This window comes from Poecilia latipinna, unplaced genomic scaffold, assembly GCF_001443285.1.
Source record: "Poecilia latipinna isolate Pla-1442-1.1 unplaced genomic scaffold, P_latipinna-1.0 Scaffold675, whole genome shotgun sequence".
NCBI classification, from domain to species: domain Eukaryota; kingdom Metazoa; phylum Chordata; class Actinopteri; order Cyprinodontiformes; family Poeciliidae; genus Poecilia; species Poecilia latipinna.
Window position 1 is genome coordinate 199,252 of NW_015113291.1, and position 26,675 is coordinate 225,926.

The window sequence follows — 26,675 nt, forward strand, 5'->3', positions numbered from 1 at the left end:
ACTATTAGAATTCCTCTAACCGAACTGAAGAGGAGGAAACATGTTTAAATTGGTCATGTGAGACTTATGGGTCCAGATCTAGTTTACTCATTCACTAAAATGTAGGATCATTTTCCACCGGGCAAAGAAAAAAATCATTGGGTACTTAAACAAAAGAGTATGAATTTATTTTTAGTTTTAAGTATTGACTAATGACATAAATTATACAAAAACAAAAAAAAACAACAACAAAAACACTCAGAACTACCCAATCAAACTGCTTTTTGTTCTCTCATTGTAAAGTTCTATGTTTTTGCTCACATCTATTTAGAAAAATAACAGTATTGCAACACCAACAATCACTACATTTTTTTGACCATTTCTTGCCATCACTTCTAACACTGTGAAGGTAGATATGAAAATGTTGCCATAAAATGTAAAAACTATAAAATCCAGCCTATTAACTAGCATTAATGAACACATGCGCTGAAAAGAATCAAGCTAGTTAATCAAAACAAAATCCTACCATATATTCTGCTAGTGATAAGGCAGATCCTTTACAAGATGGATTTGATTTTAGGTTTATCTAAAGTTGAAATGAGGAGATTTTACTGACAAAATCAAATAGAAATCAGAGACAGGTTGTCTGGCAGACGAACGTTGCGGTTTCTATCCTCCCACAATGCCAAGCTTTGAAGGCTCCATATGAGTAAGTTTGGTACCAACAGACCAGGTGGGTTTTCAGACTCGGTCTAGACTTTCGGTCTTGTCAAGAGGGCAGTCCAGACCTCCACTTGACACTTGGTTTTCCAATACTCTCCTACTTGATCATTCATGTGTAGAAGGGGGAAGGCCCTTTCTGGTGAATCTGCTTCTAGTGGCTTCACACCAGCAGAATAAAAAAAAGTGCCAGTTTCCTGAAGAGTAACACAGACTTTTTGGTTATTTTTTATGTTTTTACCCTCCGGTGACACAAAAAAACACTTGACTTCAAAAACTAGGCGGCTTAGTCAGACAAACCGCAAAAAGAAATGTCTTACTGCACCTGATGTTTCCAGAGTCCCACATATTCTTAACATGGGACTCATCAGGCAAAAATTCAAGCTCTCTAATCTTTTCAAAGAAAATGTGGGGACTGCGAAGCAGACGAGCAGGCGGGCATATCTTTGTTTTAGTCACTGACTCTGAACCACATGCTGTTTTACATGAAGAGGTCAGGAAGTCACAGAACTCGGGCTGAGCGCTGCCTCTCTCGCTTTCATTCCCTGCCACACACACAGTCACACACAAATGAAAAACTTTCAAGAATAAACACCTTTGACAACATATGGTTTACTTGTTAAGGGAGCAAAGAGAAAACAGCGTCCTCTCGTCAAGAGGTGTAATATTTTGCAACTTGTCACTGCAAATATATTGCAACTTGTCACTGCTTTAATAAGCTTGTGAAGACAGGTGTAGCTCTGAGCTAAATTTAACAAATATTTCATTCGACTGTAGTTAGCCTTCCTTTTTTTTCACCTTTGTTTTGCTTCTGTAGTTTTTAATATCATGTGAAGAGATATTTCCATATATTTCGAAGTGATTGATTGTGGTTGATAATAGCTGTTTAGTCCTCGCCCTGAAACAAGGTGGGTAGTTTTTTGTTCAAACAGAGCAAATAAAAGTGCAAAGGCCTTGAATGTGGCGGAGCAGGTTTTCCCTTTTGTCTCCCACATATTACAATAAGCCAGGCTGCTTTATGTCTTAGCATCTCTGCCGTTCAAAACTCACTTTGATAAGTGTAGTGTAGCTTGAAATAATCTCTGCCACTAATGATTGTGGTAGAAGGGTTTTAAACGGTTCTGTTGCTTCTTTACTATTATTTGGGGCTTATTCAACAAAATTCAACATTTACGTTGCATAACTTTCAAACAATCACCACTTTTCAGGGCTCCCAGATTGAATGTGTCTTTTAATATAAATATTTACATTTCCTCCTCCGTTATTCTTTTTCTATTGCACCTCATGCTGAGATGTTGGTGAAAAAGCTCAACTTTTTCACTCCTTGGACAGATCTTTAAGTTCAAGGAGAGACTTGTTGTTGCTACAGTTTTGTCTGTTCTGGATTATGGTGTTGTGCTTTATATCCACACTTATTCTCAAACCTAAATACTTTGGAGACAGTTTATCATAGGACTCTGAGATTTATTTGAAAACATTGTTGTTTGTTACGTGCATTGTTGGATGATCTCTCTTAGGTACAGAAGTTTCAAATGACTGTTTAGATCCGTAGAACTTCATATCAGAAAACAAACAAAAAAAAAAAAAACAGTCTTGGGTCCCAGGATGTCCTTTTGTACCTAAAGTTGGTACGGATTATGGAAATAGACAGTTGAAACCGTTTACCAATATTTTTGGTATTTTCAAAAAGCTTGTCTATAAGAAGGGGGTGAAACATTTGAGTGGCAAATTAAATGATTTTCAAATTAAGATAAATAACAAAGTTCACAAAAAATAATCATGAGATAAATAAGGACTCCAGCCACAGAGCCTAATAAGTGTTCACCTTGAACATTTCACATTTCATCAATTGTAACCAGAATTATTTGGGAGGGTTTAACATAACACAGCAAAATAGCTGTAACTCATTTATATGGGATGCATTTCATTTGGGATTGATTGGTTTTCGGTTTGGACTTTGACTGGGCCTTTCCGACATATACTCCTAAGTGAAATGGATGTTGTCACTTCAAAGTCGCACAGCAAGTTTAGAGAGTTCAGTCAAGGTTGTGTTAGCGTTGCACACTCACATAGTGTGTCATGAGGGACAAAAACCTTAAAAGTTGTTTTCATTTGACCAGAGCTTTATACAAAATGTGGGTTTTGTATAAAGCCCATGTTTGTGGACTGATAGTTTTTTTGACAGGGTCTTTCATCTGAGCTGTTAATCTTTGTATCTCCTCCTGAGTTACCATAAGCCTCTTGGCTTTTTCCTGTCAAATTTGATTTCTTGGTTTTGGTATTATGCTGATCTTTGACCAAATCTTCCCCTTCCATAAATGTTAAGGATGCCTTGATGACTGTAAAGATAATGTTGTAATCTTAAGACTGATCTAGTCTGCTTGGAAGGACGTTGGGACTGCTCTACCCTCAAATTGGGGATATTGAGCACGTTGAATTGTCTTGGCCAGAAATCCCAGGTGTTCCTCGAGGACAAATGAGTCTGTTGAATGTGACTGAGAAGCATCCAAAATACAGAAGACAAAACAACTGCCATGGTGCACCAGAAATAGAAGGATGGTGGACTTTGCAGACCTCTTTTTGTTTTGTTTTTTCTCTGTTATAAAGAGTCCACAAACTATCATATGACTGTCTTTGTCATATGGATATACACAACACACTGTAGGATCAAACTTGTTATTGTCTCTAAGGTTTTGAAAATCCACCAACAATTTTTTATTGTTGCTGTGTGAACAAACCATTAGAAGTTCAGAGTTTAGGGTATGGTTTTATTACCTAACCCTCCTTTGAACTTCTCCACAATTGTTTCCTTTATCTCCAACGTGTATGCTGTGTTCCTTGGTCTTCACAGCCGAAGCCAAACCTTTGAGGCCTTCACAGAACAGCTGAGCTGTGCTCATACCGAGAACTATTTACTTAGCAGACTCTACTAATTTTATAAATGCTAAAGTTATGTATTGCTATGTTTCATTTATACGTGCACAAGTTACTATTACTCAGTGTTGGTCTTTTATAAACCAAAATAAAATACATTGGACATTTTAGTTTTAGCATTATGAAATGTAAAAAAAATTGGAAAGATTTGAACTGTTTTGAAAGGGACTATGCAGTCTGTTGAGTAATTTTATCCTGCTCCTTTGTGTCTGACCATTTTGGAAAAAGCCATATCTGTTGTGAAGAAATCTGAGCATCTTGAACATTACATTGGTTTTGCAACTTTGTTCCTTAGGGATGATTTCACATATTTCCCTTGATTTCACCTCTTTTTTCCAAAGTGGTTGCATTCTAGCTGTGTTGACAGTGGCACAGTCTCTCTTAAACAACTTGAAGAACAGTTTGTGTCTGCAAATTATTTACCTTAACTACTTCAGTAATTCTTTACAGTAAGAAAACCTGAGTTCTTCTTTTAAATATCTTTCTTGGAAAACTCACCCTTTAAGACAAACACAGAGTGAAAGGAGCTTGTGGCTGCCAGACTTGCTTGGCCTTTTTGGGTTTAAACACTATCAGTGTGTCACAACTGAAGTGCCAAATAATAGAAAGCATTTATCCAAACTGTACGTCTACCTCGAAGTCAAGCCTTGACACGTGGAAACCGAGAAGCGGCAGGAGACATCACTGCAGCTCCTGCACACGTGCTGACATGAACACGCCTCTACTAAGGCAACACAAACCAAACACCCCTTACTAATAATTTGTCACCTTTTATCTAGCCTGACAACTTGTTTTCCTACACAATACTCATAGATTCAAACTTGAAAAGATTTTGCATGGCACTGTTTCGATGCACAACCTCGGAAGTGAAGTTTGAGCCCGAACTTGTTTTCACCCTCAGTTACGACATAATTGAAAAAGTTTTGTTTCACTGCAGTCGCCTTCCTTTTTCTTTTCCCATGTTGTGCTGAACACAGAGCATGAATTTCCTCAGATGAGAGTTTTCTTAAGAGTCTCCAGAGTGCAGTTCAAATCCTTCCACCAGCCCAGGGACTTGCTTTCTGTCACCCATTGCTTTATCTCTCTTGCCTTTTGCCTCTGGAGCTCCTCTCTTTCCCACTGGATTTCTTTCTCCATCTAATAACTCGATGCCAAGCAGAGCACAAGTCACTCTCTTCAACAGTCTCTTCCTCAGTCTATTTTAATTCTGCATCAGCTGGCAACTCTCCAGCAAAAGGAAAAATAACCAGGTTTCTTCGGGTATTAATAGTCATCAGTTTCACACACTTATGCACATACCATTCCTCTGCTTGTAGTAGAACAATACCTCAGCCCATGTGAATTTTAAGTGGACCCCACTGATTTTTTGCTGCCACATTCAAAACAAGTGAAAAGGAAACAATATGTGTTTGAGAGAAGAGGATGTTTGTTCCACAGGGTTGTTTTGCCAAGTATCTTTGGAGCCAGTGGAAGTCATTATCATACCGGGTGCTACTGTGCCATCTGAGCCTACTATTTTCGTTGTGTCCTGTTGCATAATTAGCATTCTTTGCTTTGTTTTCGTTCCAAATCAGCATCTGAATGGTTGATTGGGGGTTATTTTGAGAATCTGTACAGGTTATAAAGGTTACATTCACTGAACAGAGCTATGGATCCATTGATTATTTGTGAAAGTTGCTGATTTCTTTTCTGTTTTTTTTTTTGTTTTTTTTGTTAAAAATATAATCAGTGACTTTGTAAATAATTTTACAAAGTTTATTGCACTTTACCTTAAATAAAAACATTACATAAAAGTATCCAAACACATATGGGATATTCTAGTGGCCCTTTTACAACAAATTATTTAATAAAAAAGAACATTCATTTTGTATTTCTAGTCATATTTTTGTTAATTTTCTTTTGCATGAATTGCATAAAAATGCAAAGGAAAAACACTTTTTAATGCTTTTGTATTAATAAACATTAGTAAATTCTTGGTTTTTGGTTATTCAGGAACCACAGTTGTATTTGTATTTCCTCTAATTCATGTAAAACACTTTTAATTGCCTTGTTGCTGAAAATGTACTATATAAATAAAATTACCTTACCGCACCACAGTCAAGGGCCTTAAGGACCTTATGCAGCTCCAGAGTCAGTTTGAAGAACATAAGTCAATTATGTACATCCAAATAAAATCTACTGAAGTCTTTGACAAAATTGGAAAAAAGGTTGCAAGGTTATGAATGCATTTGTCATATGCTATACATTAGATCATGGAAGAACAAAACTTTATTGCTAATCAAATCCGTTATTAACATTTGACTGAAAATATTTTTTTATCTAGCTGATATTTTGTATTTTGTATTTGGCCTGTGCTTGATTTAATGGTGCTTTACTTGCTGAGAGGATGACGAGAGCAAAAATCACAATCTCCCAACATTCTGTAAATTGTTGCATTACACCACAGCCTTGGGCAAACTTACCCTCGGGGCGTAAAGCTTTCTATTTGGTTTGCTTTCATGTGGACGCTAGTACCCTCTGATGGCTGGTTGGACTTTGATAATCTCGGCTGACTTTTTTTCCTCCAATGTCTGTCCATTTTGGATGAAAACACCTTCAATGATCTGTGCCAACAAAAACAAATCTAGCTAAGTTGTAACTATGGTGAGCAGACCAGTGGTAATGAAAAGGGATGCTGATAAATTTAGTTATCTACTAGTTCTGAATCTAAATAAAGATAATAAATAGATACAGATGTTTACTAAGTACCTCCCATTTTTCACAGTGAAGGTATTCAGAAAATGAGCATATAGTAAGAAAAAAATCTTAAGTCTTAACAAGTCCGTAGATGTTTTAGCGCTCAAAAAAGGCAGTTATTTTTTTGTGCCTTATATCAAGTCATGTATCCTTGGCCTCCTTTCCGTGTCCTTTAGTTGGGCAATCGCACCACTAGGCACCCAAACAGCATGAGAGGAAGACAGTGTTTTGAGCAGAGGAGACGTTCCTCAGTGCCAGAGTTCGTCTTGTTCTCCCCGTGACACAGTCTGCCTCCCTGTTTGCATGATAACAGACATACTTCAAGAGCAAGCGGGAGGACTGTGGGTACTCCTCATGGTGTTTGCATGGGAGTGTGCATGCACGCCCTAATGTTTTGAACTTTTCCGAGGAGACATTTTTAATGATTAACCTTCAGCAGAATTCTGTATGTGGACTTGTAGTTTACAGGCATGCTTAATCTTCTTTGCTTCAGATTTCCACTGTCTTTATTCAACAGTTGTGTTTTTGAAAAGCCACAAACACTCATGTAATCAGGAGTAGTTTGTGTTGCATCTTTTAATGCTTTCTTATCTCTTCTGTTTGCGCCACAGACATGGTGGACACCCAGCAGCTCCTAGCGTGGCCGGTCGGTTTCAGCCTGAGCACAGTGGACCTGCCAGAGCTGGACGACAGCCCCCACTACCTCGACATGAAACATTTGTCCACGTCAGACTATGCCTCCGTTTCCTCCTCCTCCATCCCTTCCTCCTTGTCTCCCCCGCTTGTATCCTCCATCTCATCTGCCGGCTTGGCCTACGACATCAGTCCTCCGCTCAGTGAAGAACACCTGACGAACATGGACTACACAAACATGCACAGCTACAGGACAGAGATGGAGACGCACAGTAAGTTCAGCTTAATTTGCTCCGATTAAAAATTTTGTAGATTCGAAGAGTAGAATAGAAAGCTACTGCTGGTTGAAGCAACTAAATGATCAATAGTCATAAATTTGAAATGTGTCTTTTGTTTTTTCCTCTTTTAGACCCAATTAAGATGGAACCAGAGTCACCGCCACAGTACTCTGACAACCCTTTGTTCTCCAAGTTCCCAGACGATGCATCAGCTTCAGCGTTGAACATCGAGTGTCGCGTGTGTGGAGACAAAGCCTCGGGGTTTCACTATGGGGTCCATGCCTGTGAGGGCTGTAAGGTAGGCCTGAAAAGATACAGTAAATGGCAGGTATATTAATTAATCAAAGATGTCTCTTTGAATAAAGATTTTTCTCAATAAATAAAAAAAAAAAAAATCATTGGCAGGGTAATTTAATTCAAAATGTGAATTAAATTCACAGACATGACGATCCATTTTAATCAGATAATTCTGGCACAAACTGATGAAAACTCAACTCATTTTGATTCTCAGAAAATTGGATCATAACTCAGCACGAATAAAAACACAGATTCTCTTTTATGGCCTATAGAAACCTGGAGGAGACCGCTGACTTGACAGTTCTCAGATAGTCAATGAGTGTAGCCATAAAAAACAATATTGCTAAAGAAGTTGCTGTTCACAGAGTTGTATTCAGGTATGTTTACACAAGATGAGAGTCACCAGAACCAGCAGCGTAGATGTGCTGAAGGCCACTATTATAGCTACCTTGGTTTCCTTCAAACCTCAGCAGAACCACTGGCTGATCGTCTCTGTGTCACTGACGCAGTAATTCATGCAAAAGGAACCCCGAGCAAGTACTGAGTGTTCATACTGTACAGTGCATGGATATGCTGTTCAGTAGGGTGATGATTTCTTATTGACAGTGTTTTATAAAGGCTTTCTGTAACATTCAAATTTTTTAAAAATATAATTTTGGGTTTCAAAATAAACTGAAATGCATAACACTGTCTGCATATGAGTATATTATTCCAAGGATGTGATCATTTTTTGAGATACACATGCCTTGTTATCTTCTATAATGAATTTAAGGGACTTTCTTTTCTTTAAAGAATCAGTTCAAAACCCCATAAAATATAAACTATTAGTATAAAATGACAGAAACTAAAATTATATATCCAGAAATTAGCAATGGACAAACAACACCACCTGAAATGATCCAAATATTAATCAGCACTGACTCTTTGTGGTGGGTTTCCTGTCTCATGGTGCTTTACAGTTTCATAATCGCTTCTCTTCCATCATGCAACTCTTTTTTATAAAATGAGTGATTTTTTTTTTTTTTTTTTTTTACTGAGAAAGAAATTCAGTTGTTGAATATTCCAGGTATGACGTGTATCTGTACTAATGTATATAGCCATGATTGTGGTTAACTTTTTTATCAGTAAAATTCCAGGTAAGCAGGTTTGAAGAATTTGGAATTGGCTTGTTGGGAAATACGTGGAAGTGCTGGTTGCATCCAACAGGAACAGCTGGCAATAAAGTTGGTTAATGTAGCACGTCCTGCTGTGGGCTACCTCCAGAGATTAGTCTTAAAGCAGAGTGATATACAGCATTGATAGGTTTGAAGGTGAATTATGCTTATGTATCATGAATGACATAACCAGTCGAGAAACGAGAAAACTGATTCTAAAGATTATTTTTCTCTTTCTTAAGTGAAAAACTTTACATGTTTCTAATAGGAAACCTCTAGTTAGTACCTAGGTTTCAATAACAAAGCATGCAAGTTGTTTTATGTCATTGTTACCAGCAGACATGATTTTGAATTACAGGATCCATCAGTTCTTCCAAGTTGTCCAGGTCCTAATGCAACAAAGCAGCACCAGACTGTCACATGACCATCACCGTGGTTAACTTTAGCTGTGGCCTTCTGTTTAAAATGCAGTTAGTTTTATATTGGATGTAACAGACCGACACTTTTCAAAGAGTTAAACCACTGTCTTAATAGTTCAGGAAATATTTCGCCATATGTATGGGGAATTTTAAGATGAAATTTGGGCCTTAATGTTCTTTAGTCAGCAGTGATCTGGCCTTCAAACTCCCCCTTTGCAATAGATATCATTTTTCCAAGTCTTTGTTTTTCTTACCCGTGTCTTAGCGGAGACGGGTAAGACCTGAATTACTTACTTTTTTCCAAAGTTCATTTCCTGACCTCCTGTGTGAGTCAGCAGTGCAACACTCGGAGTAGTTCTGATAGGCCTTACTCTTCTGGAAAGGTTCTCCACTATTAAATATTTTCTTCCTTTTTACAGAATTGCTCTCACTTTTCTTTCCTGGGGTTCCAACGTCTTAGAAACTTCCAGGCCCTTTTATGACTTATTGAGTTTGTTCATATAAGAGCATGATGTATCGCTTCTCAGGATCTTTTAGTCTACTTGCTTTAATCAGAGTGGTTCTACTTAAGTGATTTCTTGATTCTACAAGCCTGTCTGTAATCAGGGCTAATTTGTCTGGGTAAATTTAATTCAGCCTGTGTTTAATCACTGTTAATTCATGATTTAGTGAGGGGAGGGAGAGGCATATTTTCACATGGAGCCAGTTTGTTTCAGATAGCTTATTTTCCATACTTTAATAAATCCTCTCTGTAACTCTGAAGTCAATTCAAGTCCACACCAGCAAACAAATTATTTATTGCTTGTTTCAAAAGGTAATGCCTCGGTTGAGAAAAAAAGAAAAAAAAAAAAACCCTGACAGTCAGAAAACCTCAGAATACTGCCAGGAAATGTTAACCAGTGTCACAGTTGTTGTCTCTGATTCTCTAAGCTGCTTCTGTGCTGGTCGCTTCCTTTTTCTGTGTCACCATGTTATCTGCCATATGTCGGTGGAATAAATAATTGTATTATGCCCAGAGAGAAGTGGGCATTTTTCTATCTTTCTGATGTCTGTCACTCTAACCACAAGCCCCATGCATTTTTCCACTCAACACCGGTATCTGCCTCTGCGTACAACGAGCCAGCCCTTTAACTTTCTGTCGGTGTGTCTGTCTGTGCTGTCTGTAAGGAGTATAAATAACTGATAGAGTGTGGGTGAAGTGTCAGACATATTTCCATTTTCTTTGAAATATTTTGACATTATAGGAAGTTGAACTATAAATTGTGACACTATGTTCCAAGCATAAATGAGAAGGATTTTCAGTTTCAGCAGTAGTACTTGGTACTCACCTTATACTTTGGTTCCAAGAAGGTTTCACAGGTTTAAAGTGAAACTTACATGAAAGGCATGTAAGTGTGTACTAAAATCTATATGTACCTGTGAGCTAATTTTTATTTATTTTTTTAATCCATCTTTACAAAAATCCCTTTTTATTGCTACACACCGATATATATTTCTTGTTCCTTGCTAAATGTCAGGATTTACTTTAAGGCAGAAAAATGTAAATCCCACAAAAGCAAAGCCATTAAGTCATCTAATATTAAGACAAAATACAAATTTTGACTAACAACATGAGAACGTTATTCATTTTTGTTTTAAATGGTGTTGTATGTAATGAACCAAACAAACTGTTGTCCTACAAATCCACTGCTTGCTCCAATTGATTTGAATGAAACTTTAAGGCGTTTGGTCGGTGTGTGGTACAGGTCATCATTATCAGCTACAAATTAAATCGGGATGTATTTTAACATTAAAATAAAAATGATATATTTTAGTATGTATAAGTCAACAATTTGTATGTAAAAATGACATATCCAAACAATCAACTCAGCTACTTCTGTCAGTCGGAACGTCTTTGAGGGGGTTCCCTTCTTCAAAGATGGTCTTGAGCATCAGTCAGAGTGAGCAACAAAGACCCCACATCCTGTTTAATCTAAACACCTGCGTTTTCAAACAAACAACCAAGTTTCAACTAAGAACTCATTGTTTTAAAAACCATTTAATGGAGTTAAATTAACACTATCTGAAGGGGCTACTGTAAGAGCAGTCCACAGATGTCAAAACCTCATGTGGTTTAGATAAGTCTTATACTGTACTTTTGGCATGTGGGTTTTATGAAAGATGTTCTTTGTGAATTATTGTTCTCTCTACATCTCCCCACATCAGCCATTGTTTGTGCGAGTGATACCCTGTAGGAGGATTATGCTGTGATGCACTGAGTTGCAAAGACGTTGCTACTTTGAAACGTTGTGCTGTTACGTTTCACATTGTGGACAATTTTTAGAGGTTAAGCTCCCTTTTCATTTTTTTTTTTTGGATCTCATTCTTCAATCTCAAATAGTCTTTCTGTTTAACAACATTTGGAAAGCTTTGTTTTTTCACCAATCACATTTTTTTATTGGGCTCACTTTAACATTTAACAGTTTCTTCACCATTAACCCTTTTGCTTGATATTTGACATTCCTATTATAATATCTATATATTTTTTAAATACTTAAAAGTTTGTGTTTTGTTAGGCTTCATAATACACAATGTACTCTGAGCTCGACAGACTTTGATTTTGATTTTTGTAGAAGCAAAAGATCAATAAATTTAGAGAGCAAACACGTTTTTGCTCCCCTATTTCTCCCTGCAGTCTCACAGTAAGACACATTTCCAGTTAATTTGCATTATTTTTTTTAAACTACCCAGCAAAAAATAAAAATGACAAATAAATTTTAAATTTTAATCCCACTGTCATGTCAATCATCTCTTCAGTCAGTTTACTGCCATGAAGGTGAAAGGTAACATCAACAGAATTTGTATCAGTGTTATAGCTGCACTTTTATCACTGCCACATTTATCACTCACCTTAAATCAGATAAAATACAGTAGAAAACCTTTTGCAGTATTGCAGGTGTGGGCTGAAAGCAGTTTAGGCCAGTTGATAATCTACAACAGAGTCACTTCTGCTCAGCGACATGCATACAGATTAAATTACCTGTTGATTATTGAAACAATGTTTTAAAACAATGCAATCTCTTTCTATTGGTGTAATTAGATTAGAACCAACAGAACAAAAATTTCAAAAAGGTTTTACGGAGGTTCAAACTCAGGATGTCTGCCACTGAGGAAAGACAGCCACGCTGCCAAATTAGACCAATTTGTCTCATGAGCTGTTCGATGAATATTTCATATCTGTGAGACACATATTAATCAACAGAAAACCGTATTTCTTTCATCTGGTAGGATTTTTTTAGGCCCTCTGGGATTGAATGCTGTGATGTGGGGGTGGAGGATTGCTTAATACATTTCAGTAACCAGGCGCCTATGTTTGCATTTGTTCGTTTTTGACACTGTTAGTTCTGTGGCTGCACAAGGGGGTTTGTGTCTTTCTGCCACTCCGTCATGTCATAACTTTCTGGCCTGAATGAAAGTGAGTTACAGCAGTTATTGTTCTGCTGAAGTCTCAGGGGACGCTCACCAGAAGAAGGGGGTCAGCCAAGCAGGCAATCCCTTAATTGTTTCAAAATAGAAAACATTCTTTATTGAGGCGGAGGCTTGACCCCCTTTAACTTCCTCCTTCTCTAAATAACCTGCGATTAAACAAGGAACATCTGGATCGTGGTGTAGATGTCAAAACGGACAAGCATTCCCAAAGAACTCAGCAGGGAGTTTCTAAACGCACATCACATTTTCAGTGCAGCTTTAAGGTTTTGTTGGTTTTATTGTTGATCCTACTCAACTTATCTGTTTGCTGAGTTCATATTAAGGAAACAAAAACTGTCTTCAGAATATGTTTGGCAAGGTGTGTGCATTGGGAGTTTGACCGTGGCAGGAAACTTAATTGCTGAGATAAGAGCAGATCTTATGACTTCTCTGGATCTAAGGTTAAACGTATAATAGTTCACCTTGGAATACAGTCTACCCTTTTTTTTTACATAAAATTGTGGGCATTAAGATTTATTTTCCATCAGATCAAACATTAAAAGCATGTGTTTACTTTACATTGATGTATCTCAAGTTTAAACATGGTGTCAGAAAAGCTGACATTTTGGCTTGAGAATATTTTTTTTACCTTTCTTATTGATAAATTTACTGCACTTTGGTCCTACAAGTTAACAAAGTGTGTCCACTGGATTTGCATTGACTGTCCTTTTTTTCGCCTCACAGGGTTTCTTCAGACGCACAATCAGGCTAAAGCTGGTGTACGATCACTGTGATCTCCACTGTCGTATTCACAAGAAGTCACGCAACAAATGTCAATACTGCCGTTTCCAGAAGTGCCTCAACGTTGGGATGTCACACAACGGTAAGACTGGGATATCTGTGCTTTTTTATTCTTAACTCGATCCGTTCATGGAAGAATAATGGTGCATAAAAAGGAAAAGATGAGTGCAAACTCTCTGTTTTCATAGGATTTGAAAGTAGCAACAGGTTCTGCTAATCAAATGCACTCAGTACGCTGATTATCAGCAAGTGTCACCGTCTCTATAAAAGGAGAAGTTTGGGCAGTTTGCTGGTTCATAGTTTACAGGTGTGTAACAACATAATCTCAGAGAAGAAATATATCAGCAGTGATCTTAGAGAAGCAATTATAGCTGCTAATAATCAATCTGGAAAGGGCAAGAAGGCAATGTCCAAACAAATTGCAGTCCATCTTTCTAAAGAGATTATTATGAAATATAAAGTACAGATAAAGTATGAAGTAGAGATTATTATAAAATAGTAAATGTTTCTGCTAAAACATTTAGGAGAGAAACCAAATCTTCCCAGGAGTGAAGATACCAGCAAATTCACCCCAGCTTAGCCCGTTCAATATGGCCCAAACTGAGTCATGCAACAGTGAAATCAAACATAGCAGCTAATCTACAACACAATTATGGAAAGTAATTCTGAGAATTTGCAATTTAAAGCACGGACTGGGTCAAAATCCAGGTGGTCACCCTTTTGAAATATTGTGGTAGCATCTTAACAAAATGGTGCACAAACACATTTCCACAAAGATGGAAAGAAACTGAAGCAAAGTTTTGCAGAAGTAAAGGGCAAAATTCCTCCGCAGTAATAAGAGACTGAAGTCATACAGAAAATGGCAACTTTTAATTATTTCTGCTAACAATGGCTCTAAGGAACAAAACCCAGTTATGTGTTGACTGTAAAAAAAAAATTAACTTTTAGGTCGAAAAAGTCGGATCTTTTTTGAAGTGTCTCTACATAACTCCTCTTGCCCCAGATGCCCCCCTGAGAACAGAGTGCACACTGCTGGCCACACTGCTGCACATTTAGTCTTCAAGGTCTGCAGCTTGTCACCTCACTGCCCTATATGTTGCCACTAGCTTCTTCTGTGGTCTCGGGTTTTCATCGCAGACTTTGCATCATGTCTTAGTTCGCGTTGCTGGTTCTGTGTACCTGATACCTTTTAAAGGTGATCAAAAATGAGGCTGTGGTCAACAGCTAACTCCAAATACCCACCAGTGTGTTAAATTTTTCCTTTCTGGGTTTTCATGACCAAGTGGCAAGACTTTTTAAATAAACACAGGTAAGTCTCTTACCTGTGTAAGAGACTTACGTCTTTTATATTTGTGCTGCTTCAGCTGCAAATGTGTGCTCCAGATTGTCATCACCTTCCCAGGGAGTTGTTTGTTTAAGGAAATCTCCCTGACACTCTATTTGAAAAAACAATGATGATGTGTCGAGAATGTAGGCAGAAAAGAGTGAACTGGTCCCTCTTTATTGGTGGTCGGTCTTAGTCTCCAGAAGAAAAGTTAAAGTGTCTTTACGTATCAGATCATTCTGAAAGGAGCTCAAAATAGTGAGCAAAAAATGAAATCTCATCTGAGAATTATTTTCTACAAAAACCGTAACAAGCATGTTCTGTATAGCCCAAAATCCTATTCTAACTTGTTCAATGAAGCATAATATATCCGCTCTGGCCATCTTGAGCGTTTTGATTGTTTAATGCATGTTATCTTTTTAGGTAAAAAAAAAATTAAAAGCAAAGCTGTGCATGCTTAATTTAATACAAGCTTATCAACAAGTTCACCAAAATCCTGATTATTCTTTTTACTTTTTCCTGTTAACACATTTAGTTTTATTTTAACTACTTGAGATTATTGTTGCAAAACTTGGATCCACAGCAAAAATGCAACGTGAAAACAGGGCTGAACGGTGTAATCTCGTCCCTCACCCACCACTGTTTAGTTGCTGCTTTTTATTTCAGAAGCCATTGTTGGTCACTGAGGCTTGACGGACTCCACCTCCTCACGTGTGTTTGGTGACTGTATGAGCTCATTCGGGTGTGCTCGAGTGTCATTTCCCCAATTCTCTTGTCCATTTTGTCACACCTGTTAGGGTGGACCAACCTCAACCGCTTGACTCTTTAACCTCTGGTGAGATCTAAGGATTATTAGCAACTCATTTTACTATGAAACGACGACAACCTTTTGTAAACCTACCAGAGCAATACCTCATACTTTAGTTAAACCGCCTGTACACATTTGCACACCCTGCTGAATGTCTTGCATGCAGAATACATGAGCGTGCATGAAATCCCCTCTTAACTGTAGCTTGAGTTGTATGCATTCTTAAAGTAATGAAAGTTTCAAGAGTGAAAAAGTGAAATCCAGCCAGGTTTTTAATTAATTCTGAGAGTCCTTTGGTTTTGTATTTTTACTATAATTCAAAGAATGGAAGTAAAAATTTGACCTCTGCTGGCAGCTACAGGTGAGACGTGTTCACAAATGAACATTTATTGCTGCTCAAAATAGTGTTGCAGATGCTGGTGAACTATGAACTCTATTACAATGAGAATAATTACTCATTGACTAAAGACAAAATCATCAAATGTGAATGTTTTCATCCCATTCAAAAGTTTATTTTATTCCTCTCCTGCTTTGTAAATAGTAAATGAGTTTTATTTACATGGTACCTTTAACATATATGCAATTCACAAAGAGAAAATATAAAATAAACATGATTAAAATAATAAATTATAAACTAAATTATGGAAATCATCAAAAGCCAATAATCTTTAATATTTAAAAGAACTTAAAGAAATCATCTTTGAATTAGCATGGCTTTAGCTGCTCTTTAAAATGAGTCCAGACAAACAACTCTTGTTCTAGAAAGAAGATAGAACAGTCAGGAAAAATTAAGCCCCTCAAGTTTTATATCTGCTCCCTCAGACTATGCGGGGATTTTGGTTTGACGACATTTTGAGCTTGACGCCTTCACTCAGTAGAAAGGAGCTTCATCCTTAAAGTGTCAATCAGGATTGTTTTTAATGAATTCTAAAAGGAATTCTGTTTGTGCAAGATCTTTTTTTTCTCATGATCTATTCTTCCTGTTCCATGGAAGTGACTTTTTGAGAAAAAATGTCAGGCATTTACTGTAACAAATGTCAGGTGTCAAATGAAGCACACATGGTTTCAGGATTTAACAGAAAACCTGCCAGACATTCTCCTATCACATCTTAATTACTTAGTTTGTTTTCATCCTACCAGTTGCTAGCACGTTTCTCTCTGCTTTTGTTCATATCCTCCTCGCATTACTTAACAACGTATCAGCAGCTTTGAAAATGTGCCACAGCGTTGGCGTTTGTTTTATCAATGATTGACATCTCTGAGCCTGTAGTTTCAACTGGTTTCTCCAGTATGCTGTGTCACAGTCTCAGGCTCGTTGCACAGAGAGACGCAAGTCTGCTTTGGTTTCATGTTGATTTGCCCAAGGTGGGCATCAACCACACACTCGGCGTTTCACAATTGCATAAAGCTGCAGCAGAATGGTTCATGTCTAAATTGAGCCGAGGGATAATTAATGATTTCCAACTTTAATGGAACGTCTCGACTTTCTCACGGCATGGCATTAAATTTCACCTCCTTCTGATTAGGCTTTATGAAAAGTAAAGCATCTTTTTAAACTTAAAAAAAAAAATAAAAATAAAAAAACTAACATAAATTTATTCTACTGTTATTATTGTTGAAGTTATTATTGTTGTGACATTATAGATAATGGGGCATTTTTAATGGCTAATTCTTCAGACTCACCATTGTAACCAAGTCCTATTTTGGTTATCCGCAAAATAGGACTTATTTTGTGAATGAAACTCAATCAGGGCTCCTTTGTTCAGCTGTTTTGGTTTTAAATGTCGGTTGTAATGCCACCTGCAGTGGCAGAAGGAAAGGGGAGGGGAAATAAGATTAGATAAGTGTAGGTCTTTCAGTGAACTGTTTAAACCTAATCACCAATGCATTATCAAGGTGCAGAACATGTTGAAATGCATCACAAGACACACCTCATAAAAACTCAGCAGGATCATTTATTATGTGCTTTTAAACAGTCGATCTATCCCTTCTCTGACATAGACAGTGAAACTTATTTATAGAAAATGTCTGAGCAGTTACCTCAGTCTGCTAACTCATGTCTGGATGCAGCCTGATAGTAATCACAAATTGGTTTTCCTGTTCCTATGTTTAATTAAATGCGTTGACATCAGGTCTGTTGTATGTTTTGAAACTGGACAAGATTAGTTTTAACAGACAATCGATCCAGCAGTGCTCTTCCAACAAACCCATCAAACAAACCTGAACAGATCTGAGCAACAACACACTTGGATATTTATTTAGGAATCTAAGAACAGAAGCCAAATTTAAAGGAGAAGGCTTTTTAAAGTAAAGTTTCTGTGTTTCTGTATTTCTTAAATGCAAGAAATGAAATAAGGTCAGTATATTTTGTGCATAGCATTTTTAGCACAAATGCAGTTCATTTTTAAATCACTTCAGACAGTTTTTTTTTTTTTTATTTAAATCTGAAAACACTGTTAGCACTTACTGAAAAAATACAAATTTCAGTCTGCTAACAAACGTAGGGTTGCAGCTTAAATGCAGAGTGCTCTTTTCGTATTCACTTTTTGCAGATATTTGCATTTGCACTCTCATAACTTGGATATTTCTTTCTATTTTCCTTTCAAATAAAATAGTAGACAGAGTGTTTAATGTTCTGCATACTTGTTTTCTACATGCGCTAACATACATTTCTGCTTTCTTTCCCAGCCATTCGTTTTGGCCGAATGCCTCAGGCGGAGAAGGAGAAGCTGTTGGCTGAGTTCTCGTCTGACATGGAGCACATGCACCCAGAGGCTGCAGATCTAAGGGCTCTGGCCCGGCATCTGTACGAAGCCTATCTGAAGTATTTCCCCCTTACCAAAGCCAAGGCCAGGGCAATCCTTTCTGGGAAGACGGGAGAAAAAGTGGTAAGAACGGCTGGCCGATTTCCGTTCTACTTTTATCTATTGGTAACATCAGTCACATTAAGACACCACTGCCAATTGGACAGCTTTATGAAATATCTAAAAAGAACAAACATGATGGAGAATAAATCTTTATTAGCTTCATTACCAAGTTCTGTCAAAAGTCTTTAAGTTATGAACTACTTGTATTTTTAAGTTTACGTGCAGTCGCTGTGCATTCCTGCTCTATTCTAATCTGAGCTGCTGAACCAGTTTCCGTCACGTCTGCTCTGCCTTCTGGCAATTGTTGCACAAAATAAAAATGTGAAATTCTGCATTTAAAAACTTTGAATTAAGGAAATGTTAAACTTTCCAAGGTGCACATGCAAACATATCAAGCGCTATTTTTGTTGTGTCATAATACCCCATTCATATGGACACTTTGCAGGGTTTTGCTGTTGTTTTGACTGGGGATGTGGTTCAACTGGTTTCTACATGCTTTGGCTGTCATAAAATCTCTGACAGGTGGTTGGACTGGGAAACAAACAGGTTTTGTTTTTTTTTACTGTATGCCGTGACAGTTTTAATGCTGACACTTAATATAATTTACTGAAACATTTATAAAATGGCACATTTATAAATGTGACAAATAAATGTGAAATTTATTTGTCAAAAAAAATAATCTCAGATTTTATCTTTTTTATTTCTTACATTTTCTTCAGTTGTTTGTTATTTCTGGCACCTCATTGTCCAACATATGGTTGGTTGCCATATACTACTATACCAGCCACTACACTCTATTTTATCGTTTTTCTAGACTAAAGTGATTTTTTTTCTGCTATGCGGTAAAGCAAAACTTTCAAGTTAGATGTCCACTAGGTTTTACAGATTACACGTCATGACATTATAAATCAACCAAACATAACGAAAAATCTCTTAAATTTGTAATTCTGTGCAAAATTATTTCAATACCAAATGAATAAGAAATAACAAAGGATTAAAAGAATAGTATTAATGCTGTAGTTTTTCTTTATGCCATTTTTTAAAGCTTTTGCAGCAACTCTAAGTTTTTCTTCTGCTGGTAAATTCTGATGTCCTCAAGGTTGCTCGGCATCTTTTTGTTCAGCTTGTTATGACTGTTCGCCTCAGCCATAGCCGCCAAATGACACTGGCTCAGCATTTTGTTTGAAGCACGCCTTGCTCATTTACGAAATCATTGCGTACCTCCTAACACAAATTATTAGTAAATGATTTTAGCTTTTGTGGAATATTTACATTTTTTTTAGCATCCAAGGTTGAGATATTAGTTGCTGTTTGATAATGTTTTTCTGCAGTAAGGAAACAAAGAGGGATTTTTTTTCGGTGTTTCTTTTTTTTTTTTTTTTTTTTTTTGTAGAAAACCACAAAAGTAGACAGTAAGAGAGGGTGGCTCAACATATCCGTGATAAGGTCATGCTGACGGCTAAGGATGGCTACCTTTTATCAGACAATTGTGTGTTTTGTTGAATCGCTTTCATTAGAACAATGATTGAATCCACCAAAAATATATTAATATTAAAAAACATCAATGCAGGACTATAGGACTACTAAAATAAGAGACAAGAAAAAAGCTAAATTTCCTTTATCTAAATGTGTTTTGGTTCTGTTTAATTGACAAATATAATATTTTTGCTTTTTCATTTTGTTCAGGATTGCAGATTGCAATGATTATATTTACTTCCATGTGTGAGGTTATGAAAAACAAAAAAAAAAATGCAAAGGGAACAGGAAAGCACAAGTCAGCAGAGAATACAGTTGAAGTGGTGTTGTTGCATCTGGAACATTAAAACTTTGACATCAGTGCAAAACACAATGGCCACTCAAGACAGAAGTGCTGACAGCAAATCTCCAGCTTAAATGAAAGTTTTAACCAATGAAGAAGGAGGAAGTCCTGTTGGAGACATTCTGGTCCAGTTCTGATCGGCATTATTACTGTGATTGAGTACTCTCATTTATCACCAACTGTTGTATCCCCTGATTCACCTGCTTTATGTCTGCAGGCTGAACAGTGTTAGGTTTTACATAACCACTGCAAACTGAAAGTAAAACATTGAACTGCTTTTAGTGAATGAAAACAGGTGGAATGCTTTTGCAATTACAAAAATCTTCTGTGTGTGTGTGTGTGTGTGCAGCCTTTCATCATTCATGACATGAAGTCTCTAATAGAAGGGGAGCAGTTCATCAACTGTAGGCAGATTCCATCCCGGGAGCAACAGCAGATGTCCACCGTTACAGCTGGAGGTCAGTAAAGCCACAATCTAGATTTTTAGATGGTTGAATAAAAGTACAATTTTATATATATATATATATATATATATATATATATATATATATATATATATATATATATATTTCTTTAAAAACCTGGATTGAGTTTATTGTCTGCAAGCAATTTTAGTGAATCATAAGAGCTTTTCTTATAAACATTAACTCTTTGCATTCAACAAGTCACATATTTCTTAAATATTTTGAGTTTAAAGTTAAATTTGAACGAGCTCTTTCAAGTCTTTTTCATGTTTATATTTAACTACCAAAGGCCTAAATAAATGCTTCATTGACTCGCAGCTAAGAATAGGCGTGGAAACCATAAGCTCATTTTCACATTGGTTAGAAAAGACAAGAGATCGAAAGATAGTCAGCTTTACAAACACAACAATAAAGAAACTAAAATTAGGCAGATTTTTGCCCTACATTAATGCCTACTATTATTCATAGACCAGGTAAATAAAGATTTTAAGTTGTTTTTAGTCACCCATGATGTTTGATTCTGATAGGAAATCACCCAAGAATGCCTCTAAAAGTAAAATAAAACAATTTATTTCAATTACCAATGGACAAATATTTATTTATTGACCATTTTTATGTATGTTTCTGCTGGTGTTATAATGACTTAGCTCTGATGTTGACCTTCAAGTCTTTTATTTTGACGGGTTTCCATGCCATCACCCTAATCTCCACAGATTATCTATTAGGCTCAAATCTGGATTTAAACTAGGCCAGTCCAAAATCTTGATAGTCATTATCAAACGAAAGATTTTGTTAGGAATAAAAGTTTATTTTAAATCTTCAAATTTGCCAGTAGTATTAATAATGTTGGGTGTACTTCATGCACTGTTATACATCTGAGACAAAGTCTGCTAGTTCTGGTTAATTTCTTAGTCATAGGATTGTGTTCTACAGCTTTTTCAGATTTGTATTCCATATCCTCACGGTTTCAGGAATCCCAGGAGCCCACTCAGGGTCAGATTATGGAGCTCTGGGAACGGGGATCAATGGACTGACACCTGATGGGGCGGAGCTTCGTTTCTTCAAAAGCTGTCAGTCACGCTCTGCAGAAGCAGTGAGAGAAGTGACAGAATTTGCAAAGAGCATTCCAGGATTCATCGATCTGGATCTCAATGATCAAGTAAGAGAAAAAAACCTTTGGGTAAACTGGATGTTTTTTGAGTTTTGGGTCATGTTATAATGTTATTCCTTTATCAGAAACATAACTTCCAATGAGCAGAACGGTTATAAATGGCACAATGGAGTGTTGGAATGAGCAGGAGCTACTTAAAGAGACAGAATCTCAATTAAAATTTTTATAACAACTGAAGGTAACACTTGATTGTGCACTATGTGCATGGAAAATACATACCACCCCTTTAAGAGCCACTTTTGAGAGTCAATAAAAAAACAAATAAAGTACAGAGTAGGAGAGCATGGAGCAAGCTGTAGCACAGGGTTATTGTAACAAAGACCTTTTACATATTTGCTGAGGGTGGAGTGATGAGAGATCCAGAACCAAAAACCAAACAGTAAATGAAGGAATAAATACATATAAAAAATTGAGACAATACACACCCTCTTCGGGGTCCTTGAGGGTGCCTGGGAGTTTGCTGGGATGAAAATCATCACCTCTAGTGTATAGACTTGAGTCAGAAAAGGGCAGAGTGCCTTTTCAAGATGTCAGAGAAGACATCCTGTGCAAGTTGAGGAGTTCAAGTGTCTAAGGTTCTCATTCAAGAATGAGGAAAAAACAGAGAGGAAGAGGGGAATTGGTGTGGTGGCAGCAGTGACACGAGTACTTTACTGGCCTTTCGTGGTGAAGAGAGAGGCTGAGTCTGGTCACAAGCGCTGGTTAGAAAGAACGAGATTACAGATACAAGTGTGCATGAATCCCTTATCAATAGGGTGAAAAGTTCAGTCATGTAACGGGCGCATCCCACTGGGAGGAGACTCAGAGAAATTATACAAATGTGATCACACACAACGCAGATAAACAGCAATAATTACTACTAATCCCTGCATTGTCAAAGCACAACTCATGGTCAAAGGGCGGATAAGTGGATCTCTCTACTACAAGTGGATTCGTATTGAATGAAACACTTTATTGAATTAAAGCTTTCCAAATTACACCTTGGTTGATTAAACTGCTGCCAGTTTCAGCAACACTGTTAAAAATTCTGAAGGTTGCTGACGCTGAGAGTTTCTTTGTGAGAAATACGATTAAGATGTAGAAACTAATAAAAAGAATACTCTATTAGTCTATGGCTTCCATTAAAAAAAAATATGATTTTGTTGCATCCTATACATGTTTTCAAATATCTCACCCATCTTCAGAGCTTCCTTTTAACCAGTAGATATTTTTGTCCAGGTGACGTTGCTGAAATACGGAGTGATTGAAGTTTTGATCATCATGATGTCGCCTCTGATGAACAAGGATGGCACCCTGATCTCCTACGGACAGATCTTCATGACGCGGGAGTTCCTCAAGAGTCTCAGGAAACCTTTCTGTCAGATGATGGAGCCAAAGTTTGAGTTCGGAGTCAAATTCAACACGCTGGAGCTGGACGACAGCGACATGGCGCTGTTTTTGGCTGTTATTATCCTCAGTGGGGGTGAGTGTTCACTATTTGTCAGGGAATGTTATTATCTAATAGGAATGATTTTTTTTTTTAAGTTGTGCAATTTTAGGGGTTTTTTTAGGGTTTTTTTTTTTTTGAGTCTGATGCAAATCCCGGAAGCAAGGGGCAATTTCTAAACTTGCTGCGCCCAAAACAAAACTATAAATCATCACACCGCTGCCATTAAAACCACTAAAGCCAAATCTCTTTTACACCAAAGCAAAGCAAACCACTTCCTGTTAAAACAATATGTTTCAAAATTGTATGTAATACCCCAATTCATTTATTTCATCTCTATGCAAAAATGTCTTAAATGTAATATTTATCTTCCATTTACTGCCAGTGAAAATGTTTCTTTTTATTAAAAAAAAGACGTTATGTCCACACAAAGATCTCAGGTATCTCCTGTCCACATCTTATCATCCTTTAGTGATAAACATGTTATCGTTGGACAGCCTTAACCCGTTTATTGAGGTACTTTTACCTTTCTTTTACTTTTAAAGGTAAAAGAATGTGTTTCAAGCCAGAATAAATAAAACACTGCATCACAAGAGTCAGGGATCAATAACTGCAAAAGTGGCACTTGCGATGAGGGAGAAACGTCAAGAGAGGTGAGGTTTCAGAGACGACCACAGGAGTGAACAACAATCACGCAGCTCCCACTTGTGCACGTTTCTGTACTAGCTGTGAAGATTTAGAGTAAAAGGAAAAGTATTGGTGGGAAAAGGCGTGAAACTTTTGGTCTTCAATCCTCACACTTATGAGTTGAGTTTCTTAGAAGCAAACATCAGGAAGTCGAAGCGTTTTACTCATGTGTAATTAGGCAATCTCTCATATCTGAACAGAGCCTTATGAGTTTGTCCAGTCTTGCTGATTATTAGTGCAGATCTACTTGATAAAAGCCTGACTTTGGACATTATTAAGATTAAAATCCAACAATGAGCTAAATTATTAACTTAAATGACTGATTATGGCTTAATAAGCAGCTTTTTGTACAAAGCAGAAAACCATCTCGCTAATAAGAACTGATTTCACTACATTTAGGACTCCATGTTTTATGTCTTCAATTCAGTTTATCTATATTGTGCCAACTCACAACAATCCACCTTAATTCACTTTACAAACAAAAAGAAAACAATTCAATCCAATCATACATACAATCCAATTGATCCGACTTATCAACAATGCAGCCAAGTTCAAATTGGTTAAAATTTTCTCTACCTAAGGAAACACAGCAGAGTGCATTAAATCATAAATTGGCAGCTAAATAGCCTAACTATGCAGAGCATTACACCATGGGATGCTTAAAATTGTATTACCTCATATCCTAACCCTGCTTTGACTTTCCCTACAACATCATTTCTAACCTGTCTGGTGTGTCCCTTGGTCTTTGTGAGGTTTTTTTATGAATTAATGTTCTCCAAGAAACTTCTGAGACTTTCACATTACATAGGGATGAAATTACATGGAGGTGAACTCCATGTGTGAGGTCTGTTACTAATTGATCCCCTGTGTCTCTGCGCCCTGTCCCGTCCAGACCGGCCCGGCCTACTGAACGTGAAGCCCATCGAGCAGCTTCAGGAGACGGTGCTCCATTCCCTGGAGCTGCAACTGAAGCTCAGCCATCCAGACTCCCTGCAGCTGTTTGCCAAGCTGCTCCAGAAGATGACGGACCTGCGTCAGATAGTCACTGACCACGTGCACCTCATCGACCTGCTGAAGCAGACCGAGGTGGACATGCTCCTACACCCTTTGCTGCAAGAGATCATGAAGGACTTGTACTAGAGCTCAGAAGGAAAAGAGGACAAGCGCTGCAATGTGAAGAAAAACCGAGACGGTTAAATCATGAATTGAAATTAATCATTTAGCAGAAGGTGGAGAAGAACAGGAAGAGAAAAATCAAGAAAAGAAATGAATTTTTTTAAATCTGTTTCTAGGCAGTCTCAATGTGATTAATGTGTGGCGCACAGTCATTTGTCTACCACAGAGCCCGAACATTTCATTATGGGCTGTCTGCCAACTTCAGTACGAAACTACCACCTTTTGCAGCAAAGTGCCGATGACTAACAGAAAGAGAGGGAACCGTCATTTGGCAAACTTGACGCAAAAATTCTTCATGCTTCATCACTGTTAAAGCTTCACGTGCCTTAAAGGGAAACATTTTTCACGCCTTGCCGCATACAGCACTTGTCATGCGGCTTGTTTCTTCACAGCCATCCACAGAGATCAGCAGTGCACGTACATACATCAGTCTCTCTGCGAACACGCACAAACGCATGAACGCTCACACACGTAAAATTGCGCACAGTCGTTTTCTGTTTTGGCATCAGGGTGAAGGTGCTATCTCATTTTAATCAGCTGCATCCAAAAACAGAAATCAGATTAGTGCTTATAACTTATTCTGGTCCTGCACACCGCTTAGAAACTGTGAGAAAGTAAGTGTGAGCTAACAGAGGGCACACAGCAGGAATGTTGTTGGCTTTAAAATACGCCTTAACGATCGAATGTTTAGCTTTTTTTTTAAAAAAAGATCCAATGTTGTTCTTAAGCATATTGTACATATTCAATGTATAATATATGTAATCTCTCTTTTTGTTTCCATTTGTATGAAATTCTTAAACCAAACTTGCTTTTGAGCCTTTAGATTCAGCAACTTGGTTGAGTTCTAATTTTTCAATGTGAAATTATTTTGTATCTATTTCAGTCCATTTTTTTTGTGCAGGCAAAAAGACTGGATTCTTACCTACTAGGGAGATAAAGAGTGAGAAATTACTTGTAAATAAAATATTTTCTAACTTTTTTTACTTGGAGTCTGTTTCTTGCTTAAGGACAATCAACTGTGCATCAACGCTGTTTTCAACTATCTATAACCATCACTTTAGTATAATAAAGCTGGAAGATGAATATCTGGCCCAATCTCAAGTCTTTTGCGGTCACATTTGAACAATGTTTTTTTTTTTTTTTTTTTTTGCATTTAACGTCTGTACAAAGGCAAGAAAGTGTGCATCAGAATATTTGGCTCAGGTCATTGCAGTTCAAACTATTTCCAAATATCTTCCTTGGAGGCATTGCTCAGACACTTTCAAATCTAGTTTTACAGTCATGACATCAGCTGTCTTCCGTGCCTATTACCAAATACTTCTAAACACACACACACACATGCACACACACACCCCCACTGCTGCCATTGCAACATCTGAACTATGCTAGGCCGGAAGACCGGAGTCTGTGGGCTCTAATTTCATGTGCAGGAAGGGAAGTTGGTTTACTTTATGAAGGTTGTGTTTTTTAGATTTAATGCTTTCTTCTGGTTAGAGCATAAAGCTTTTTCATGCCATTTTGTACTTTTCACAGCT

The 26,675-nt window shown here is 37.3% G+C and overlaps 1 protein-coding gene and 1 long non-coding RNA gene across 4 annotated transcripts in view; one reads left to right on the plus strand and one right to left on the minus strand.

The window, feature by feature from the left end:
• Positions 1-26,123, plus strand: part of pparg (peroxisome proliferator-activated receptor gamma) — a 48,315-nt gene extending 22,192 nt beyond the window's left edge. For all 3 annotated transcript variants that reach the window (XM_015044449.1, XM_015044448.1, XM_015044450.1), the window contains exons 2-9: positions 6,981-7,274; positions 7,412-7,578; positions 13,342-13,480; positions 18,219-18,418; positions 20,566-20,674; positions 21,652-21,839; positions 23,070-23,313; positions 24,857-26,123. In XM_015044449.1, the coding sequence (XP_014899935.1) occupies positions 6,983-7,274; positions 7,412-7,578; positions 13,342-13,480; positions 18,219-18,418; positions 20,566-20,674; positions 21,652-21,839; positions 23,070-23,313; positions 24,857-25,104 (1,587 nt within the window). In that variant the 5' untranslated portion in view covers positions 6,981-6,982 and the 3' untranslated portion in view covers positions 25,105-26,123. The remainder of the gene's footprint in view (positions 1-6,980; positions 7,275-7,411; positions 7,579-13,341; positions 13,481-18,218; positions 18,419-20,565; positions 20,675-21,651; positions 21,840-23,069; positions 23,314-24,856) is intronic.
• Positions 7,158-9,593, minus strand: LOC106954730 (uncharacterized). The gene is made up of 3 exons (XR_001426414.1): positions 9,445-9,593; positions 7,439-7,584; positions 7,158-7,248 (listed from the first exon to the last, which is right to left on the minus strand). It is a non-coding gene; the product is annotated as an uncharacterized LOC106954730 (long non-coding RNA).
• Positions 26,124-26,675: the final 552 nt, after the last annotated feature.